At 40.3% G+C, this 19760-nt stretch overlaps 1 protein-coding gene across 5 annotated transcripts in view; it reads left to right on the top strand.

Moving 5' to 3' along the window:
• Positions 1-19760, top strand: part of foxj3 (forkhead box J3) — a 74899-nt gene that overhangs the window by 45272 nt on the left and 9867 nt on the right. For 4 of the 5 annotated variants that reach the window (XM_067503659.1, XM_067503661.1, XM_067503658.1 and 1 more), the window contains exons 3-6: positions 9365-9439; positions 12908-12991; positions 14386-14487; positions 18370-18498. In XM_067503659.1, coding sequence (XP_067359760.1) covers positions 9365-9439; positions 12908-12991; positions 14386-14487; positions 18370-18498 — 390 coding nt within the window. The remainder of the gene's footprint in view (positions 1-9364; positions 9440-12907; positions 12992-14385; positions 14488-18369; positions 18499-19760) is intronic. The other variant, XM_067503662.1, reaches the window with a different exon arrangement.

Below are 19760 nucleotides of genomic sequence, written 5' to 3'. Positions count from 1 at the left end.
CTCTATTATCCCTAGTTTTGGCCCATGATTTGAAATTTTATTGCAATTTTTGTTCAGTGTGACTGATATGATTTTGCACACATTTTAATATATGTAATCTTATTTCTTATAGAATTTTAATAATTTATTGTTTCAGTTTAAAACTGTAAACCTGTAGAATTCAAAGTATTATTTATTTATCTCCGGACCTTGTAAAAAGTATTGCAGGGTCTAGTTAACTCTCCCACACTAGGCTGAATTGTAATTACCTCCATCTGATTTAGGATTTTTTTATTTTCTTGATTAATCTTTTCATGTCATGTTCCTGCATAATCTACTGTGTTGCAATGACTAGTTTACTGACAAATAGAGGTATCTTTCACTCACTTCTGCCAGTTTCCAACAATGTCCTTGTCCATCATCTTTTCTCCTCAGTTCATCTTAATTTATTATCCATTACAGCCCCGTGGAAGGTCAGAGTTGTTATTCCACTTCCACAACAGTGTGGCAGCCCCAGAGGTTGTACAAAAGGCTTTGACTGTGTAGGAGGTTAGCTTTGAGTGAGATAAGGAGACAGTCGCTCACAAATACTGGTAAAAGACAAAGATGGATATCTGTAAAGTACTATGAACAAATAGGCCTCATGTGAGTGCCTCAGGGTTTGGTTGTAGTATGACCTGCCATTCATTGGGGCAGTAAGTGATTTTTATTTTTTTTTCCTTCCCCCTTACAGCTTTTCAAATCTGCTGTGGCCACCTCCCAGTTTGTGCGGGCAATACTCCAATTTCAAATGTAGAATTCAAGCTCGAGCTGTAACCTCAAATGCACCCATAAAATAATGCAGGAGTTTGTTTCTTCTTTCCTTGAATTTCTCCAGGTCCATTCCAAGGTTGCCCTTACAGCAACAAAGCAGGTACAGGAGGGAATGTGGGTGTGTGTGCCTGAGAGAGATTGAGTTCAGAACATTTATTTTGGAGCTTTTAGTCTCTAACCCTACTGCTTCTGTTGAAAAGGGAGCATCCTTGATGCAGCATTCATAAACTTCTTAAATGCCACTAGAGAACTATGGGGGTTTTGTGTTGGCTCAGCCTATTGTCGGAGCTCTATAGGTTGCAGTATCCTTGGAATACCCTCTGCAAAATTACTTGGTAGTTGCATTGCTTTGCTTACTTTGTGTTGTGGAGATCTCCACACAACCAAGAAAGGCAGGTAAATGGTCTGCACTTATATAGTGCTTTTCTACATATTGGTACTCAAAGTCTTTTACACTGCTTCTCATTCACGCTTTTGCACTCACAATCAAACACACCGATGGGGGAGCTGCTATACAGCTGGCCAGCACTCACCAGGAGCAACTAAGTAAGCTCAGTGTCTACTTTTACTATATGTTTGCAGACTGTTTTGGTTAATGTGTGTCTAACAGTGGTTAATATGTAGACAGCTTGGTTCAATATGGCTCACTGAATTTATCAGACATACTCAAATGTTGCTCTAGACATCTGTTGGCTTATCCTTGTCAAGAATAAATGACTTCTTTCACATCAAGGTTTCTTTCTTCCAGGGTAGAGCTGGCCTCTGGAAAGAGTGCACCTGTGGAACCTGATTCAAACAACTAACCTCATTTCTCTACTCAGCTGCCTTCCCTGCAGTTGCATCAAGCTTTGACAGGCTTCTATTCTTTTTTTTTTGTCCTTTTCTTTGTTTTTATTTTCATTAATTGCTCTCACTTGCTCTTTAAAAATACTCAACAATTAAGTCCAAGCATCTCACTGTGCAACTGCTCTGAAAGTTGTTTTATTTTTTTTTATTTTTTTGCTGTCACTGTTCTCACTTCTCTTGATAGCATGCTCTTTTTGAGTCTACACATGTAATCGCTTATCAAGCTAATTTCTGTCTTGCATGTATCGCCCTCATTATATGAGCCTGCCAGTGAAAAATGGGTTTAATTTAGCCAAATGCTCACCGTTAAGGGGGAGAGGGAGAGAAAAATACAATTTCCCCATAGTGTCATCTCCTTCTGCAGAAGTAGCTGTTGAGTTTTAATTACTATAATACCTCAATATGCTACAACAGATGACCTGGGTCTAGATGGTAAAATTTAGCAACCATTTTGATTTGCTGGCTTGCCTGTTTTCTTTTGTCTTGGCATTGTGGACATAGACAGAGCTCCCTGAACAGGCAGTAACAGGTCATTATATTTATGACGACTTTCACCTTGGCATGTGTTTTTCTGCAGCAGGCTAGCAAACAGCATGTTTTATTAAAACTACATACAAGAGAGTAAAGATCAGAGACTAAGGGGTTTGAAATCTAGCATGCCAACACATTACTACTAGAAGCCAAGGGAGGCAGATCAAATGCCTTTGAAGATGGTTGAAAAAAAAAATATATCAAGTTGAAAATCATTATAGTTGACTTCATTGGTATTTTCAAGTCTCCATAGCTTTGCTATATGTAAAAGAGCTCTGTGGTGTGTTGAGTGGTATGCTTTGGCAGAATTCTTGAGTCTGACACTGTATTGTCAGACTCAAAAATGCCTGTTATAAGGGCTTAATGTAATTATTTTCATCATTTAAATTGAGGTAAAACTGCTGTACTCTGTTTGAGCTTTTTAAAGCATGAATGTCTAGTGATTTGTGTGCTTCACAAGAGAAGAGACTTGTTCCGATGGGTCAGTTTCTTTCATAGCTAACGTGACTAAATCATCTGATGGTTGCACCTAGCTGAACTTAAACATTTCTGTGTGTGTGTGTGTGTGTGTGTGTGTGTGTGTGTGTGTCTCTCCTATGTGTCCAAACGTGTTCTTTTGTTGGTTTTTTTATTTTTTATTTATTTTATTTTTTTTAAATAATAGTGCTGAGCAAATGTGGCATCCCACATGCCTTCCCACACCCACTACAAATAGACAGTGAAGGTGCTACATTCCATGGCCTTGGTGCAGATCCCTGAGGCAGAGGAGTATGTTCTGTGTTGGTGGGCATGTCATAGGGTCCATATGAAATAACAAAGGCCTAAAAATACAGTAGTCTGTGTGTTTGTGCGTGTGTGTTTTAGTATGTACTTTAGTATTTTAGTATGTTACTATATTTCTACTGATTAACTTCCTGTTATCTTTATATTGGGTTTGTGTGCATTCAGTTCTTCTCTCCTTACTATTGCTGATACTTTTTTCTTTCTTTCTTTCCTCATTGGTGTTCATAAATATATGTAGTCAGTGAAAATGTCAATTGGAGAGAGATTCTTAAGTCTAAATTATTAAGTTTAATTTTGCTAAAATTTCTTACAACAGAAAAAATCTTTTTAGTTTATTTTTCCATTTAAGCCCATGGATTAATTGGTCAAGCTTTTTAAAATAGCATACACTATGGCTTTTTTTTTTTTTTTTCAAAGAAACATTTAACGATCTAACATAACAATTGAATAAATAAGAAGAAAACAAACAAAACATCGTTTTGACATTTCTTGTGTAAAAAAAAAAAAAAAAAAAAATTGCCAATCAATTTTATGTTTGCTGACAGATTGCTTCATGCCTATTGTTGTGATGACAATAGGCTAAAGCTAATTTTGCCCCCTTATTGTTTTGGTCAATTGTACAGTTTCAAAACGATCTACGTTCAGATATATTAGGTTTAGCAGGAAAAGCAGGTTTTACATATTCTGATTCAATTCAGTTTACAATATTTGCTTGGTATGTTTTTTAGTAGGAAAATATTTAAATATATTATCCCCAAGTCACTTGCATTGTGTGATGCTGTCCTTGTTGTCAAAGATGACATTTTAAAAAAGAATCTTAATTTAAGAAAACATATATTACTAAGGGTATTAAAATGCAGTACACTTGCAGGAAAAGCTTTATCATAACGCGCTTGACTTCCTGCCAGAAAAAAGAAAATTCACGCAGTCATTGCAGTGGTGTTTTCTGTGACATCGGCCTGTTGTTCAAGCCATAGTTTAAGGTCTCCATGTTGTAAACTGCACAAATCCATTAGGGCATATGGTATAGCTAGCTAGCTAGCCTTTCTGTTGGTCTTTATTTGTGGCTTATTGTTCTTGTTACACCCACACATTTACTCAGCCACTTAGCCCATTCCTTCCCAAGAGATCCTATTTCAGTATTTTGGAACATATTGGCAGCATCTATCTCAGTAGTGGCTTAAGTCTTTTATCTCTCCATCATTTAGACTTGTTGACAGATCAATTAGAGGTTAAGGTCTTATCCTCCAAGTGATGGTTCTTGCAAGAATATTTGCTTTGGCTTTTCTAAATTGTCATTCTCTCAGCTATATGGAGATTCCATATTAGATGTGGAAGCAGGGGCTGGTATAATCCACATGGCTGTTTTTTATTCACTAAAAGCCCTGTGGTACATTATATCTTCTGTTTCATTGTTAATGTGAAAAGACATGTTGATTCCTTTCAGAATGGGATAAACTTAAAAGAGGAGGGGTACTGTGAATGAGTACCCTATGTCACCTAAACTAACCTCGCCTTACACTAAGCTTGAAACTGTATCTTCTTGCTGTTCCTCTCAGTCCTGCTCTTTATCAAAACAATATTTGGCTGTATGAGAAGCTCTTGTTGTTGAGGTCATTGTGATGTTTATTCACTGCCACCATCACCTTTTTCCCACACACTGCAATGCTAGAGAGAATACTTTCGTTTGAAGGCAGCAAATCCAGCAGCATTTAGGTTACCAACCATTTGGAGTTTATCCTAAACACTTTAAAAGCACCTCTAGGTCATGTCTGACTCTCACTTCGTCTCAGAAATGCTTCAAGGACTAAACAACTGTATTAATATCTCTTGTTTCTTGTGTTAGAGTTGCTTAAGTGCACTTCTGTGCACTTCTTTCTTATCTTTAACTTCATCTAAAGGCATAACGTTTTAGGTAGATGGTGTGAATGTGGGAAGGCCTGATTTATTTACATCAGACCACAGCGTGACAGTTCCTCTCCCTCGGTTGCTGGTGTTTGTCCCTGTGTCATAACTAGTATGTGCGCATACGTGTGTCTGTCCCATCATGCCGAGTTTGCTCCCTTGGGTCCTTGACCGTGTGCACAGGGCGCATCCTCCTACACAGCTGTGAGAAGCAGGGATCTGACATAGCCTGTCCCTTTAGCTCACTCTGAACATTTGACACGCCAAGCGCAGAGGTCAGCCTGACCTACTTTCCCCTGGCGGCCCTTCTGCCGAGCTGCAGCACTCCTCAGCAGGAGGGGCAGTGAGGGCGGAGCTGCTTACGCCTCCACTGCTGTCCTGGTGTGTTAAATCACCACCATTTGTTAAAAGACGTGTGTGTGTGTGTGTGTGTGTGTGTGTGTGTGTGTGTGTGTGTGTGTGTGTGTGTAGGAGGCATGCCACACAGACACACAAACAGGCTTGTGCTAAGGATGGATATAAAGGGCTCTGTGGGGGTTGCAGGTAGATGCTGGGCAGCACTTGGGCAGGACCCCTGCAGTGAGCTCTGTCTGACTCACTTTGTGTACCTCTGTTCACACCCTCTGACCTCCTCCACCTACCTCACTACTTTCTGCCCTAGAAATCCACTTATACCTGTAATCTATTTCTTTTTTTAACTTATAACTTTTCTTAAAGTATATATTTTTTACTGAAGATTTGTACTGCAGATTTGGATATTAAATCTTAGTATAGGCTGTAAGTATGTGCGGACATATTGTTTATATACACTGCTTTCATTGGCCTTAATTTCTCATCAAAATAATAGCTTGTTCTCTGATGAAATGCAGCAGCTTTCTCTTCCACCATCAAGCCAATCCAGTATTGTTAGTATAGGACTTCTCAAATACGATGACAATTCAAGTTCAGCATTTAAGCTGAAATATGCACATTTTTTTCTTTTTCTCTCTATTGTTGTAATATTTTAACATTCCCCTCATTCACGGGTTCATCTATTCACTTCTAAATGACCCACAGCCTGGAAGTTGCACACAGCAAATGTGGTCAAAATCAGTAGAAAGACTGAGATGGGCACAGAGCTTGTCAGAAGGAAAAGATAGCAAGTAGGCAGAGATCATAAAAAAACTTCTAAGTCATGCAGGCTTTGGCTGCTTGACTGTATCAATGATTTAGGCTCAGCAGAAGGACAATAATGGAAAGAGCCACCTCTATTTGTGCAAGTTCATCTTGTTCTGCCTGCCTTGCAATGGTACACACACTCAGACACAGGCAGGCTGTCAAGGGGAAATGGTTTTAAGTACTTAAGTGTGCAGATTGCATCACACACCCTCCCATTCGGACACTCCCCTGTTGGACATGTTTTAAAGTGGCATCGGCTGGCTAAATGGGACCCTCACATCTGTTTTGTCCCCATCCACTATTCATGATCACATTCTGTGTTCACATTGTTTTATTTATTTGAAATAATGTTGAGGTAGGGGAAAGAGCAGGTTAAAAGGACAAGTATCTCATAAGGGTTCTGTCATCGTAGCCTGAGCTCCTATTTGACTAAGAATTGGTGGGATCTTCTATCATGTTCATCTGTAATTACCATTGCCATAAGTCATTAAAACCTGTATTCCTAGGGGCCGCTGTGATTCTGGCTATCTCTCAGTGTTGAGATCCATATGTCATGTCTACATGACTTTTCAGATCTGATACACACATTTCGTTTTTTAAAGTGAGACCTGTTCTTTGCAATACAAGACAGAGTGCTTTTTTTATCTAGTTCTGAGGATCGTGTAGTAGTGTGACCAAAATTTATTGAGGTTTGAAACCTTACCATGAATGTATTCTGGTGTAAAACAGAATGCAGTGCTGGTTATTGATTTGTATTCCTGAGATATTTCTTGAAGTAAGATTACAGCTAAATCTGTTGATAAATCAATTTACTAGTTGACAGAAAATGACTAGGAAACAATTCTGAAAAGTATTCTCTACAGTGTTTTCAAGCAAACATGGTCCATATTCTGTGGCTCCTATCTGAATTTCTTTCTTTTTTTTTTTTTTTTAATGTAATTTTAAATGTTTGGGCTGGTCAAATAAAACAAGACATTTGAAGGCGTTACCAGGACTCTCTCTTTGACACTTTTTTATATTCAGAAATATGCTCACAAACACATAATGAAGAGATGTTCGATCAAAGCTTCTTGTGACCTCGACTCATTGACCACCCTGGCAGCTGTGCAGAGATTGTATTCTTCTAAAAGTTTTTGAGTGAAGCTCAACCTTCCTAACGAGTCAGACAATTTCAGTAACTTCTGTTTGGTTAGTATATTTTGGCACTTTCTCATTTGTTGTAATTCTATATTAATAACTACCTAATGTGCTGTGCAGAGCAGGGACAAGGAGGGCAGACTGGAGCACAGTATATTGATTTTCACTCTGGTGCTAGCACTTACTTAATTTGCTGATTACAGCTTCAATAAAATAATCAAAACTTAATTGACAGATTAATTCATTAATGGTGGAAAGGTTGGCTGTAGAACATTTTCTTAATTATGAGTATATTCTTTTATCTTTTGTAAGAAATTCTAAGCAGTTTTGAGTAACTTTTCATTTGATTGAGAAGGAGGAAAACCAGCTAGTATTATGTACTCCATAACTTGTAAGAGTCTGTGTTTCTTACTACCCTGTCTATTGTATTCTTTCCTATTGTCTTTGCCTTTATTCCGGTTCCTTAGCTCAGGTATTTGATACTCCACCCAAAATCCATTGTGTTAAACACTTGGCCCTGAGGTCTCAAAAAGCAGCTTTTAAAGTTTGGTATATTCGCTGCTTTACAAAGATGAGCTTCAATATGGGTCAGTTATATTGTTGGCAAGACAAAAAGTGTCAAAATACCCTGCAGGATAATCTGCTGTCCATTCTAATGCTGAATATGTTGTAAAATAAGCCTATATACATTTCTTTCAGTAGAGGTTTCCTGCTTCAGGTATGATATTTAGACACAGAGGAAAACAAAACCTAACCTTACCTTGGTTACCTTGACTCAAATATGTTGAGCTTACAGAGGATGGCAGAAAAGTGGGAATGATCCATCCAAGCAATTAAACATTCATTAGAAAATGTTGAGATGTCCCCAAATATTGTCACCCTTGTAAATAAATAACTTAAAGCATGACCATTGCTAAGCTACCTCCCTTAAAGCCTACAGGTGTACATATTAGATATTCAAATAATACATTTAACAGAAAATATTCCTTTAGCACAAGAATATGAATATTTTAAGTATGGCACCAGTTTCCGCCTCTATATGTTTACTGTGGGAGTGTTAAACTTCCTGTGGATTGCATTGGCATTTCAGAGTGATTTAATGATTAAGATTGACAGCGTTACAACAAGGCTGTCATTATCATCTGCCTTGTGGTATAATTGTCCATGGTGTTGAACAAGCAGCTCCCATCTTTTGCATCTCTCTCTCTCTCTCTCTCTCTCTCTCTCTCTCTCTCTCTCTCTCTCCTCTCTCTCTCTCTCTCTCTCTCTCTCTCTCTCTCTCTCTCTCTCTCTCTCTCTCTCTCTCTCTCTCTCTCTCTCTCTCTCTCTCTCTCTCTCTCTCTCTCCTCTTCTCTCTCTCTCTCTCCTTCTCTCTCTCTCCTCTCTCTCTCTCTCTCTCTCTCTCTCTCTCTCTCTTCTCTCTCCCTCTCTCTCTCTCCACTGCCCTCCTCTTCTCTCCTGCAGGCTCATCAGAAAATGCTAAAGCTCTCTTAGTCTCTCTCTCTTATCACTGACCTCTCATTCCCACTCATTAAAATGGAAGCTTGTGCTCTAAGTGATGTGCATCTATTGGCTCTTCTAAGCCATTGGCTGGCCTGCCTCCAGCTGGTTTTGAGGGCCTTGCTGTGGCTGGTTAATCCAGGCCTGGAGCAAAGCTTTCTGCCCTTGTGCTACTTCAGCCCACCTCGCCTCCCAATCAGGCAGCTGGATGAACCTCCCTCTTTACCACTGTGAAGTAGCTTGCAACACTGTAATGAGTTAACTTTCAAAATGATCTACATAATTTATTTCCTGCCCCCTCAGGAGCCCGGCTGAAGCATTAATTACTATCAGACACTGGTATCAGCAACCATCCCAGTGTGGGATTCCTTCTGGCTCCTATTTTTGGCATCTATGGAATTTGAAATGTTGTGTAACCAGAATGCAGTTTGTTGGACACTGATGAAAGATACTGCTTAATTGGTGGCTTTGTGCACACATAGGGCTTCTGTACTGTATATGTGTGTAGAGTGAAATTTGGACACAGTTGAAGGCCAGACCTCCACTGAAACAAGCTGACCTCGATGACAGGTGCTTTGACTAAACCTAAATGATATACGCCAATAATTTGTGTGCCTTTATTGCTGATAGCAGTGGGGTAGTACAGACTTGTTTGTTCTTTTTGGTGCTTTCACTCACCTTACCACCTTGCTCTCTCTCTTTTTCCCCACAGAACTCAATACGGCACAATCTGTCATTGAATAAGTGTTTTCTCAAAGTGCCTCGCTCCAAAGATGATCCAGGAAAGGTATGACTTTTTAAAATACGTTTGATCAGGAACATAGAATAATGCATATAAATGAAAGCAAAATACAAACAGAAGAATAATTCTGTTTTGAGTAAAAATCTGCTGCTAGCAGAATTCATAATAAATATTTTTTTTGTTGTGTATCATGCTATATCTGTTAGAAGAATGTTACCTTTGAATGACTGCCAGTACTCTGGCAGTCTGGAAATATATGGCATGCTTGTAATCTAGTATGAACCTCTTACTCCCACAGAATTGCTTTTCAGATGCAAGTCGACTAGGTTTTTTGGACTAGCTTATACAACAGATTTGGGTGAGGTGGGGGGGCACAGACTGGTAGTGATGGGGCTGTAACAGGGTGGAACCCTGGCCATTTCCAGAATATAACATTCCTAAAGTATTTCCCCATGTTGATGAGCCTACTGAGGGGAAAACTATCAGACCTCATTTGGTTTCTCATCAGCTTTCTCTCTTTAATTTTTCCTCTCCACAAAAAATGTATGGCCCAACATGTTAATTTTACATTGAATCGCTGTGGGACCACCTACAGTTGTTTTCAGCCCATTGTCTTTGAAATCTCTAGATCCCCTTATCCAATAGAAGAAGCAGCCTATGGGGCTGTATTCAAGATGATTTTTTTGCATAGATAACCATACCATAAGTAACATAAACCAGATTTCATCCCGGCACTGTCATAGCATGGGCTACATATGCTTGGAGAACCACACAAATATTTTCAAACATGCACATCCACACCGACACATGCATGAAGAGCTATGCCTAACTGTGTAGAAGATGGGGACTGAATGCTAATTTTATGTTTTGCTGTAATCCTCTGATATTGACACTCCTGGGAGCTGCTCCACTAAATACAAAATAATCTATTGCTGTATGGATCCCATTCCAAATGCATGGCCAACATGCTTGCATCCTTAATGTTTGATTTGGAATTTTCCTCACTCCCTTCCCCCCCGAAGACAACTTCAAAGAAGCGCTAGCCACTCTTGATATGTTGCATCAATATTGTAATGTGGCAAGAATATGAGAACTGCTGGTTGGATGAGATAGGAGAGTCATGTTGCTCTCTGTCTCTCTAAGATGGTTTAAGAGATGACAGTATTGTACATACACACACCCTGTCTGCATTAGTATGACTATAGAAAAAAAAAAAAAAAAAAAAATATATATATATATATATATATATATATATATATATATATTATATTATATTATATTATATATATATATATATATATATATATATATATATATATATATATATATATATATATATATATATATATATAAAGTGCAAGCTGGGAAGGTACTGCTACTGTTAATAATCTTTATTTTAATTGGTTTATTTTCGGCATGAAGTTGCCAGGAGACCCAGCAGTACTTTTTGTACTTTGTCTTTTTTTTTTTTTATTTACACACAAAAGCGGAACTAGATGAAATAATTTGTGTTGATTTATTAAAATGAACTGCGTCATTTACTGGAAAAGAACGGATAGAGTGTGTCTGTTATCAGGATCTGTTTAAAAAAATCTTTACAATGGCTTTTGTATTGTGACCGCAGTGAAGATTGTAGCTTTGCTACAGTGACTCCACGGACACACTTTGCTAGGAATTGCTACAGTATAATGCAGTAAATTTGTGAATAATTTAATGACTCTGTGTATTTCACTTTCCGTGCCAACTCTCTAGGGGTGGATCTAGGGAAATGCAGAAACTCTTGTCCCATGAGGGTTACAACCGTCAAACCCCCCTCCAATTAAAAGAAACACCACCCAGCCTAGCTTTGTCTCTGAGACTCCATGTTTTGAAACATCTGTATCTGCACCCCTGCATTAAAACCCAGCATCTTGTAATCCCATATAGAGACAATTTGTATCAACCTTTACTTATTGTAGCTCAAATCCACAACACAGGAATTTTAGGTTTCTGCTGCATTTCTTTAGCCTACATCAAATTAAGGTGTTTCTTTATTTTTGATTGATTGGGCTGTGAATTATTCCTTCCCCAACATTTTGTGCATAATACATAAAAATTTTACATCAGTAGGCCAACATTAAAACAACCGGCAGGTGAAGTGAGTAAGAAGTCAACAGTCAGATCCTAAAGACAAACATCATTAAGAGGAAGGATATGATGTTCTTGACAACATTGTCAGTGCATCCCCAAAACAACAGGTCATGCGAGGTGTTACCAAACATCGTCGACTACAATAAGTGGTTAAAGGAAGGACAAGAGTCATGGGCTCCCAAGGCTTACTGATGCACTTGAGGAGTGTAGCCTGTCTGGTCCAATCCCACAAAACATACACTGTAGCACAACTGCTGAAAAATTGAATGGTGGCCTTGATCTGCAGTTATCGCAACACACAGTGCATCACAGCGTATGGGGCTTTAGACCCACAGACTAGTCGGCGTGCCCACAATAGTTTTAATGTTGTGGCTGATTAGTGCATAACTTAATAATTTAACACCCTGACAAATATAGGGCAAACCTGGTGTTTCTTTTTAATATTGTAGCAGTTGTGTATGTGAGCTGTGAACATAATAGGTGTGCTAGCTTTAACAAGACCAGGCCAATGTGAATACAGTGGTATTGGACAGATACTTGAGATTCAACTTGTTCTGTAGTCTCACCTGTTGTTCAGAGAATTTAGTTTGGAAATATCAAATATTCTCTCTGCTAAGGATGTAATTTTAAAGGTCGCGATCTCACTTTCTCTTGACAATTGAGATTTTATCCGGGGTCATATGAAATATTAAAAATAAATTTATAACTTGCAGGTCTTTAGAGTAAAAATCTAATTTTTAACAGCTGTAAGCTCCAATTCTTTCGGCTTCGAGGAGGAACACCATTGAAAAATAAATTAAATTGGGCAGAATGCAAAGATAAATAATGCAGCCTGGTTGTGGAATTGCTAGCTGCCGCCCCAGAGCCTGCCCCAACTGTTCACTTCATGATTAGCCTTGGTTAGACCTCAAAAAAAGCAACACTGCAGTGCTAGTGCTGCCTAAATTTCTAGGCTGAGACTTTGGAGCCTTCATCCTTGCCAACTGCTCTCTGTCTCAGCACCTGAGGCTGAGGAAGTACAGCTTCAGGAAAGGCTTAGCATTTCACCACCAGCAGCGGCCCTCACCAGCCTTTCATTGAGGAGCAGCCACAGAGGAGGCAAAGCCAAGTCTTTCTTACTAACAAAGCCCACCCACATTCTGCCAAACTCACAGCTATCAACTCATATAAAGACCTTGGCTGATGGAAGAGGCTTTAACAAAATAGATGAAGCTTCCCAGTCTTCACTACTATTACACTAAACCAGCTAAAAAGCAGTTCCAAAGAGAGACCTGATGCTTCTGTCTTGTCTTGCAAGACAGTCAGTCCACAAATCTCTGGGGTTTCATGTGAGAAGCAAATCTGCTGTTTTCATAAGCTCACAGGTCTTTGTTCTGTCTGCAGGGCTCTTACTGGGCCATTGACAACAACCCAAAGGAGGATGCCTTGCCTACACGGCCAAAGAAAAGGCCGCGATCTGGAGAGCGGGTGAGTCTGATAATAGAAACTCTGCAGATTCCCAACAAAAGACTTCCTCCCAACAATTTAGACGTTTTCTAAAACTACTGTCTAGATTTCTACCTGGTTTAGTATTTATCTATGCCTCTGACTCTCTGCTTCTGCCTCATTTTAGTTTTCTTTTGCCCTCCTTTCTCTCCCACTTTCTCCCACTGTTTCTCTACCACATGCAAACACTCAGACTCGGTTGGAGTTCATATCCAGACTTTATGTAACTTCCTCTCCATGCTGCTTCACTAGCCTGTCATGAAGTGGGGTTTTTATTAATAAACTATGCCCCAGGCAGCTATTACATACATTACATTCTGCACTTACTTTTTTTAACAAACATCAATTAATGCCCAGCTTTGCACCCCAGTTATTTCAAGTGGGAGCTGTGTCTTTAATTATGGATGAGTTTTGTCCGGCCTCACGTACAGCTGTACAGGTTTTAGTGAGCTGCTCAGATTGACCTGGCCCTGGGGCATCCAGACTCAGTGGGCTTTTGTCTCCTCCTTCCCCGCAATGTAACTGACCAGAGGCTATAAGGAATGGTAAATTCTATTAAGCTAGCAAGGCAGACTCATGTGCGCATCCTAGCATGCCATTGTTTTTAATTCTCACACACACATGAGAGCCAACATAAAAACCCTATAGCTTTTAAACACACTCACATTTATACCTCAACCTGCTTGTCCTCAATGTGTGAGATTTTATACACAACAGATGAAGAGGTACAGGGAAAGAGCACTGTCTTTCAATATGCAGCTCTGCCAACTGTTTTATCTAAAGGTTTCTTGATGCCGTTCTGTTCGTTCGAGCATGACACAAAGAACATACCAAGTGGAGAGTGTGTTTTCTGTAGTACACGTGCACCATGCTCACCCTTCCCCCTCTAGACACTGTCTGCCTACAAGGCATTATATTAACAGTCTCAGACATTGAAATTGAGAGTTTGTAAAATCTCATTTGTGTTTTTCATGAATTAAAAATTGTATTGTTGGCAGCCAATCCTCTTACAGTAAGCAGTTTGGGAGACAGGCATGGCAGAGTTATCTCGCAGAGCAGTAAGCCTATACAGCAAGACAAGGGCATGTACGTGTGTGTCAGTATATATGTGTGTGAGCTGAGGGTGGGGATGGGGTCTGTCTCCGAAAACACGGTTCAAATGTGACCTAAATAACGCTGTTTCTTTGTCATATAGCAATAGTTCTGGGTTTTATTTGTATCTTGCATATAGATGTGTATCTGATCTAAGCAGAAGATTTGTCACAAGTATAACACAAGCTTTCCATGCAACCTGCAGTGGGATTTTGTGTGTTTGATAATTGGATAATGTTGAATTTTTTTTGTCTGCCTCCACACCCTGCCCCCAACCCCCACAGGCTTCTACGCCGTACAGCCTGGAGTCTGATTCTTTGGGGATGGAGTGTATGATCTCTGGAAGTGCCTCTCCAACGCTGGCAATCAACACTGTGACTAACAAGGTACTACAGCCACCCTTTCAGCGTCCAGCTCCAACACACACCTGGCTACATGGCTGCACCCTGAACCCACCCACTTCTCCAACCACCTACAGCACTATTCCGTACAGAGAGAGGAGCACTCTAGTGGAGGGGAGATATGCATGGCTCGCACGCGCGCGCACACACACACACTTTGTCTAGAGTTGGACGGTCATTGACATGCACATTTCCTGAACCTTAACTAAAGCTAAATCTTAACCCTTATACTGTCCTTTGAAGAAAAGAGACTGACGAAAATGTCCTCATAGCCATGGTACTATACTAAAATTTCCACATAACCATAGAAACACACACAAACACTCACATGCCTAAAGCTTCTCTGCAATGCAACCCATACCAAAATACACAACTCTCTGCACTGCAGCACTTTTTTCCTCTACAACATCAGGCAGTAGGCTCTTGTTATCTTCTAAACGTAAATATGATGCTCATTGGAACTTTTCAATCTGATAGACCTTACGCAGTCCCGTGCCCAAGCACTTGCAAAAGCGCACACTGTATTCACACCTGTATTGGAGGTTGACATCGAGAGTTGTCTTTCTCATTCAGTGACATTTTACGCTGTCCACAGTACAGGTGACCACCCCTGCTGCTGGCTCCCTCAGCTCTCTGTAGTTTTTTTTTTTTTTAATAAGCGGAAAAACACTTGTGCATCACAGAGCAAAGCTACAGGGACTGCTAGCTGTTAGCTGTGAGTGTGCAGCTCACTCTGAAATTTAAATAGGCTTTTTAACCTTAAGCTCTCATCCTCTGGGCCCAGTGGGGGCAGCTCTCAGGAGTACTTTTAAAAAGCCTGCAAGAGTCGCTTATTCATTTGCTGCAAGCATTAAAAAAACGGTTTAATGTGAACAGGAGTGTTCATAGGAGAGAGGAGTACATGTGTTTTTGTGTGTTTGGGAGACAGAGGCACTAAAGACTGATGGAGCATATGTGTGTGGTGTAACTTGTGTGTACATGTATGTAGAGTATGTTATAAGTTGTTTCTGCTTGTTTTGACAAGGGTGTCAGCGACAATTAACCAGGACCCATTTCTATGGAAATCATAAAGTTTTTCATGATTATGTAGTAGATGGAATCAGTACCCTCAAATGGAGAAAGATGGTCCTTATTTCTGTTGATTGCTATAAGCACCAGCGGTATATGATAAGCTCCTAATGTAAAGAGCTGATGATTGAGTGTGAACTCCTGCCATCAAATAACCTAACTAAGACCAACTAGCAGGAAATAAACAGTATCTATCACCACTACTGTGTCATTCAATGAGTTAATGAAATGTAGTTTCTACAATGTAGTTTTGGTTTGGCTATTTTTTTGTCACTTAATTGCAACAAAAAGTGTTGCTGTGATAAAGTGAAATAGCAACAGATCTAGGGCTCTAACTCCTTGGAGAGATCTTGTTTCTCACTGTCTTACACTGTAAACACATGAAAGGCCACGCCTCTTTCGATGCAGTGTGCCAAGCCACAGGAATTTCACTCTCTTGGTTTTTCTCTCTCCCTTTCTATTCCAGACTCTCTCACTCATTCCCGCCTTCTTAGATAGGCCAATGGGAAACACTGGCAAGGGGACTAGTGAACAAGCAAGAATCTCTTTTCTCTTTCTCCCTTCTGTTCCTCACATTCCTCACAACATTGCTCTCCTCTCTCTTTTCCTTGTGGCTCTCTCAGATAGATCCTGATTTTTCTTCTTCAACCCCCTCCAAAGGTTTTTGAGACAGGTCCTAAACATTGTTATGAATGTAATGAAACTTTGGCCTGAAAGTGCGATGATAAAGGGAAAGAGGGGCTTGTTGGAAGTGTGTTTACTGATGAATAGTGCAGGATTGTCTGCCCCCCCCCCCCCCCACCTTTTTTTTTCTTATTTTTTTTTTTTCTGTCTCATACTATTTTCTTCTGTATTCCTCCGTCATTGAATCTGTTCAATCCTGCATGCAGGGATTGTGCTGAACACTGTTTGGCATTGTAAGAGACACCTGGGCCAGTCTTACTTTGATTTCATAATCCATGCTCCAGATTAGGCCCTCATGTAAAAGACACCTCTGGCTTTTTATTTAATTTATTGCTAAGAATAGAACTCTGACTCGTTTGCCTTCTAGCTAACACCACACACAATATTTACTGTGCAGCCACTCCTGCCTGTATGAGCATGTTTGCCTCTGTGTCTGTTGTCCTACCTTTGTGCACATCTGTAGCTGTAGAAATGGGAGTGTTTGTCAATTTTGTGCTTGATTTTACATATGTGTGTGAAATGCAACTGGGTGTTCGTCTGTGACGGTGCATGCTTGAGTGGGTGTCCTCATTCAGGGGACTCTTGGGTCTGTGATTTTTTTTTTTTTTTTTTAAATCATCACACTTTATGCATGAGTAGAATAAAAATAGATTATAGGGAGAAAATGATGGCAAATCGAGTTTTATGACTTCATTAAACACAATGTTTATATTTTTGTGTCACGCTGTTTTTTATTAGCATTGTATGGCTGATTCTCTAGATATGCTTAAGCCTTCACTCTTGGCTGCTCATTGAGTTCCCCTTTACACTAATGAACACGAGAGACAAGCTCACACTGAGTGGAGGAAGGCTAGAGTTGCCTAATGAGCGTCTTTTACTATCCTTTATCATCACCTTCTTTAGCCTCACCCCTCTTCTTTGCCTTAATTTAGCATTTGTGCTCTGTGTTTTTCTTATTTATTTTGTTATTTAATCACATTATTTGTAACTCCTTCAATCTCTATATCAGTGCTGGCTGACCTCCTGCACAGGCAGAATGACCAATCAGATGCACTCACTTTGCATGTGTGCATCCTGGATCCCAGCCACAATGCTAGTCAGCTGGCCAATCAGTCAGAGCAGAGAACACAGTCAGGGCGCTCTGGGTTTCCTTGCCTCCTTGTGGCCCATGTGGTAACTTGCTGCAGCTCAATAGAAAGATGACACTTCAGTCTGCTGCTGCTGAAAGGCATGGCGCTGTGCAAGGCCAGGCCAATCTGCCTGCCTGAAGGCTGCTACCACTGCTGTTTCATTGTGCAGAGCACAGAGCCTGCTCTGTTCCTCTCACAGTGATGAGCAGAAACCACCAGGCATGGACAGACACACACACAACAGTTTTAGAATGCCAGATACTTTCCCACTGCAACGCTTTCAGTGAATTTCTTCCATTTCTCACAATACAAAACTCCGCACAAGGGCTATTCTCTGTGGGTATCATTATATTAATTATCTGTATCATTCCTCTTAATGTTGTCCAAATTGTCTGATGGGACACTTTATTTGGGAAGGGTGGGAGGGCTAAACCTTGTTAGACAATAATTAAGATTGTCGTCCAGAAGTGCTACAGCTAGTTTCACAGCTATATTGAAAGGTCACTGTCTCGGGTGCACTGAAATGCTTTGTTAGCTGTCCCAAACGGATTTGAGCTTGGTGAGCAGATGTGGCTGACATCGCCAGTAGTGTGACCTTTAGTGATGGGAATGTCTCAGCTGTCTTCAGTCCCTTTTATACATTCAGCTGGATCCCCTTTGAATGTGGTGGGTGTTTGACTGTGGTGTGGGAGGCACCACACACACACAGAAACACACACACACACACACACACTAAAGTAAAGACTCCACTCTCCACTTTTGTGACATGTCATCGCATGCAGCACACTCACATGCTTGGGCCTTTCCTTTCTAAATTACATTACTCAACTCTATACCAAGATACATTTTTAGACCAATTTTCTCAAAGGAATGATGACTTGATGTACCATCAGCGGGATTATGATATTGGCAAAAGAAATTTGCTTGGATATCTGTCTGTCAATAAGGAACAAAGCTAACATTCATATATATATATATGTCTCAGGTGGCGTTGTACAACACAGACCAGGAAGGGAGCGATAGTCCAAGAAGCAGCCTTAACAACAGCCTCTCTGACCAGAGTCTAGCCTCTGTCAATCTCAACAGTGTGGGCAGTGTGCACAGCTATACACCGGTAAGACCAAGGACTGCTGTTCACATGGAAAATACTGTATGTTATTTGTATGTACTGTACATGTTATATGAAAATCCTGTTGTGAGCTTAGTTTTGGAGTTTTTTACATATCCAAAATTTGTGATTTTTGTCTGCATTGTACCCTTGGAAATCAGACATGCATAAACCAAGAAAAGTCGACCAATCTTAAAGTGCTCCAAAGGCCGACAGATTGTAGGGGACACCTAAACAACAGAAATGTGCAGCATGATGAGCCAGCAATTAAAAGGCATACCTTATGTCAAAAAAAATCTTTTACAGCACACACTCTCTTAACACATATTACTCTGTGGTAATTATGTCAGTCAGAGCTGATAGCGAGCCCACTCAGATTTAGGGGATCTGGATTGGGTATTAGACATAGTGAAACACAGATCTGCAACAAGAGAACAGGCCCTATCTAACCCAATTAGAACCTGTATGACTTGGACCTGCACTGTGTCTTGGTAAGGCTGAACTGTAGTATTCTGCATTATGCACTAGTACAAAGATAAAACAACAAAGATGCCAGTGCAGCATCTTTATTGGCAAATACTGTGCATCTTATTCCCTAAAGGCCAGATAGTGTTGGATGGTGTTATTTCCAGTTACTGTATAGGTTACAGTATCTTATTTGGATATTTATAACCGTATATTTATATACATCTGTTGTAACTGATGTTGTTTGAACATTAAGCTCTAAGGCCAAATGATAAATTATCCTTTTATCCACATTTTTCAAGCAGTGGGGGAGCCACAGTCACTAAATGAATGAAAATGAAACACTGCCAGACTTTGAAACTGTACTCTATCCCATATTTCATCTGATCAGAAAGCCCCATGGGGCTTTCTTCAGAGGAGCCAGTGGTAGATGGCAATAGGCAGAGGTTGAGGGTGGACATGCACTAGAGTACAACATCAAGAAGGGGGTTAAGGGAAACAGAGAAAAAATGTGCGCACTCCTGGAAGCTAGACAAAGAGAAGTGCTTCCTCTGATGTCCTCCCACCAGAGATGCCCCCTCTTTGGTGTGGTCCTCCCGCATCCTAGAGTGCTCCATGCTCGAGGCGCTGGCCATCGATCGGCTCAGCCTGATGGATGTGCTCTCTTTCTCAGAGCCAAAGCAGCAGCTCAGAGTAAACACTCTGGCTTTATTATCACCTCTTCACTTTTACCCAAGCCAGACTGTAAGGCATGCACTTCAGCAGCCTGCCCACATCTTGGAAGAGAAAGATGTTATGATCAA

This window comes from Channa argus, chromosome 5, assembly GCF_033026475.1.
Source record: "Channa argus isolate prfri chromosome 5, Channa argus male v1.0, whole genome shotgun sequence".
NCBI lineage: Eukaryota > Metazoa > Chordata > Actinopteri > Anabantiformes > Channidae > Channa > Channa argus.
The sequence above is the reverse complement of the archived record's forward strand: the minus strand, read 5'-3'. Positions and strand labels throughout refer to the sequence as shown.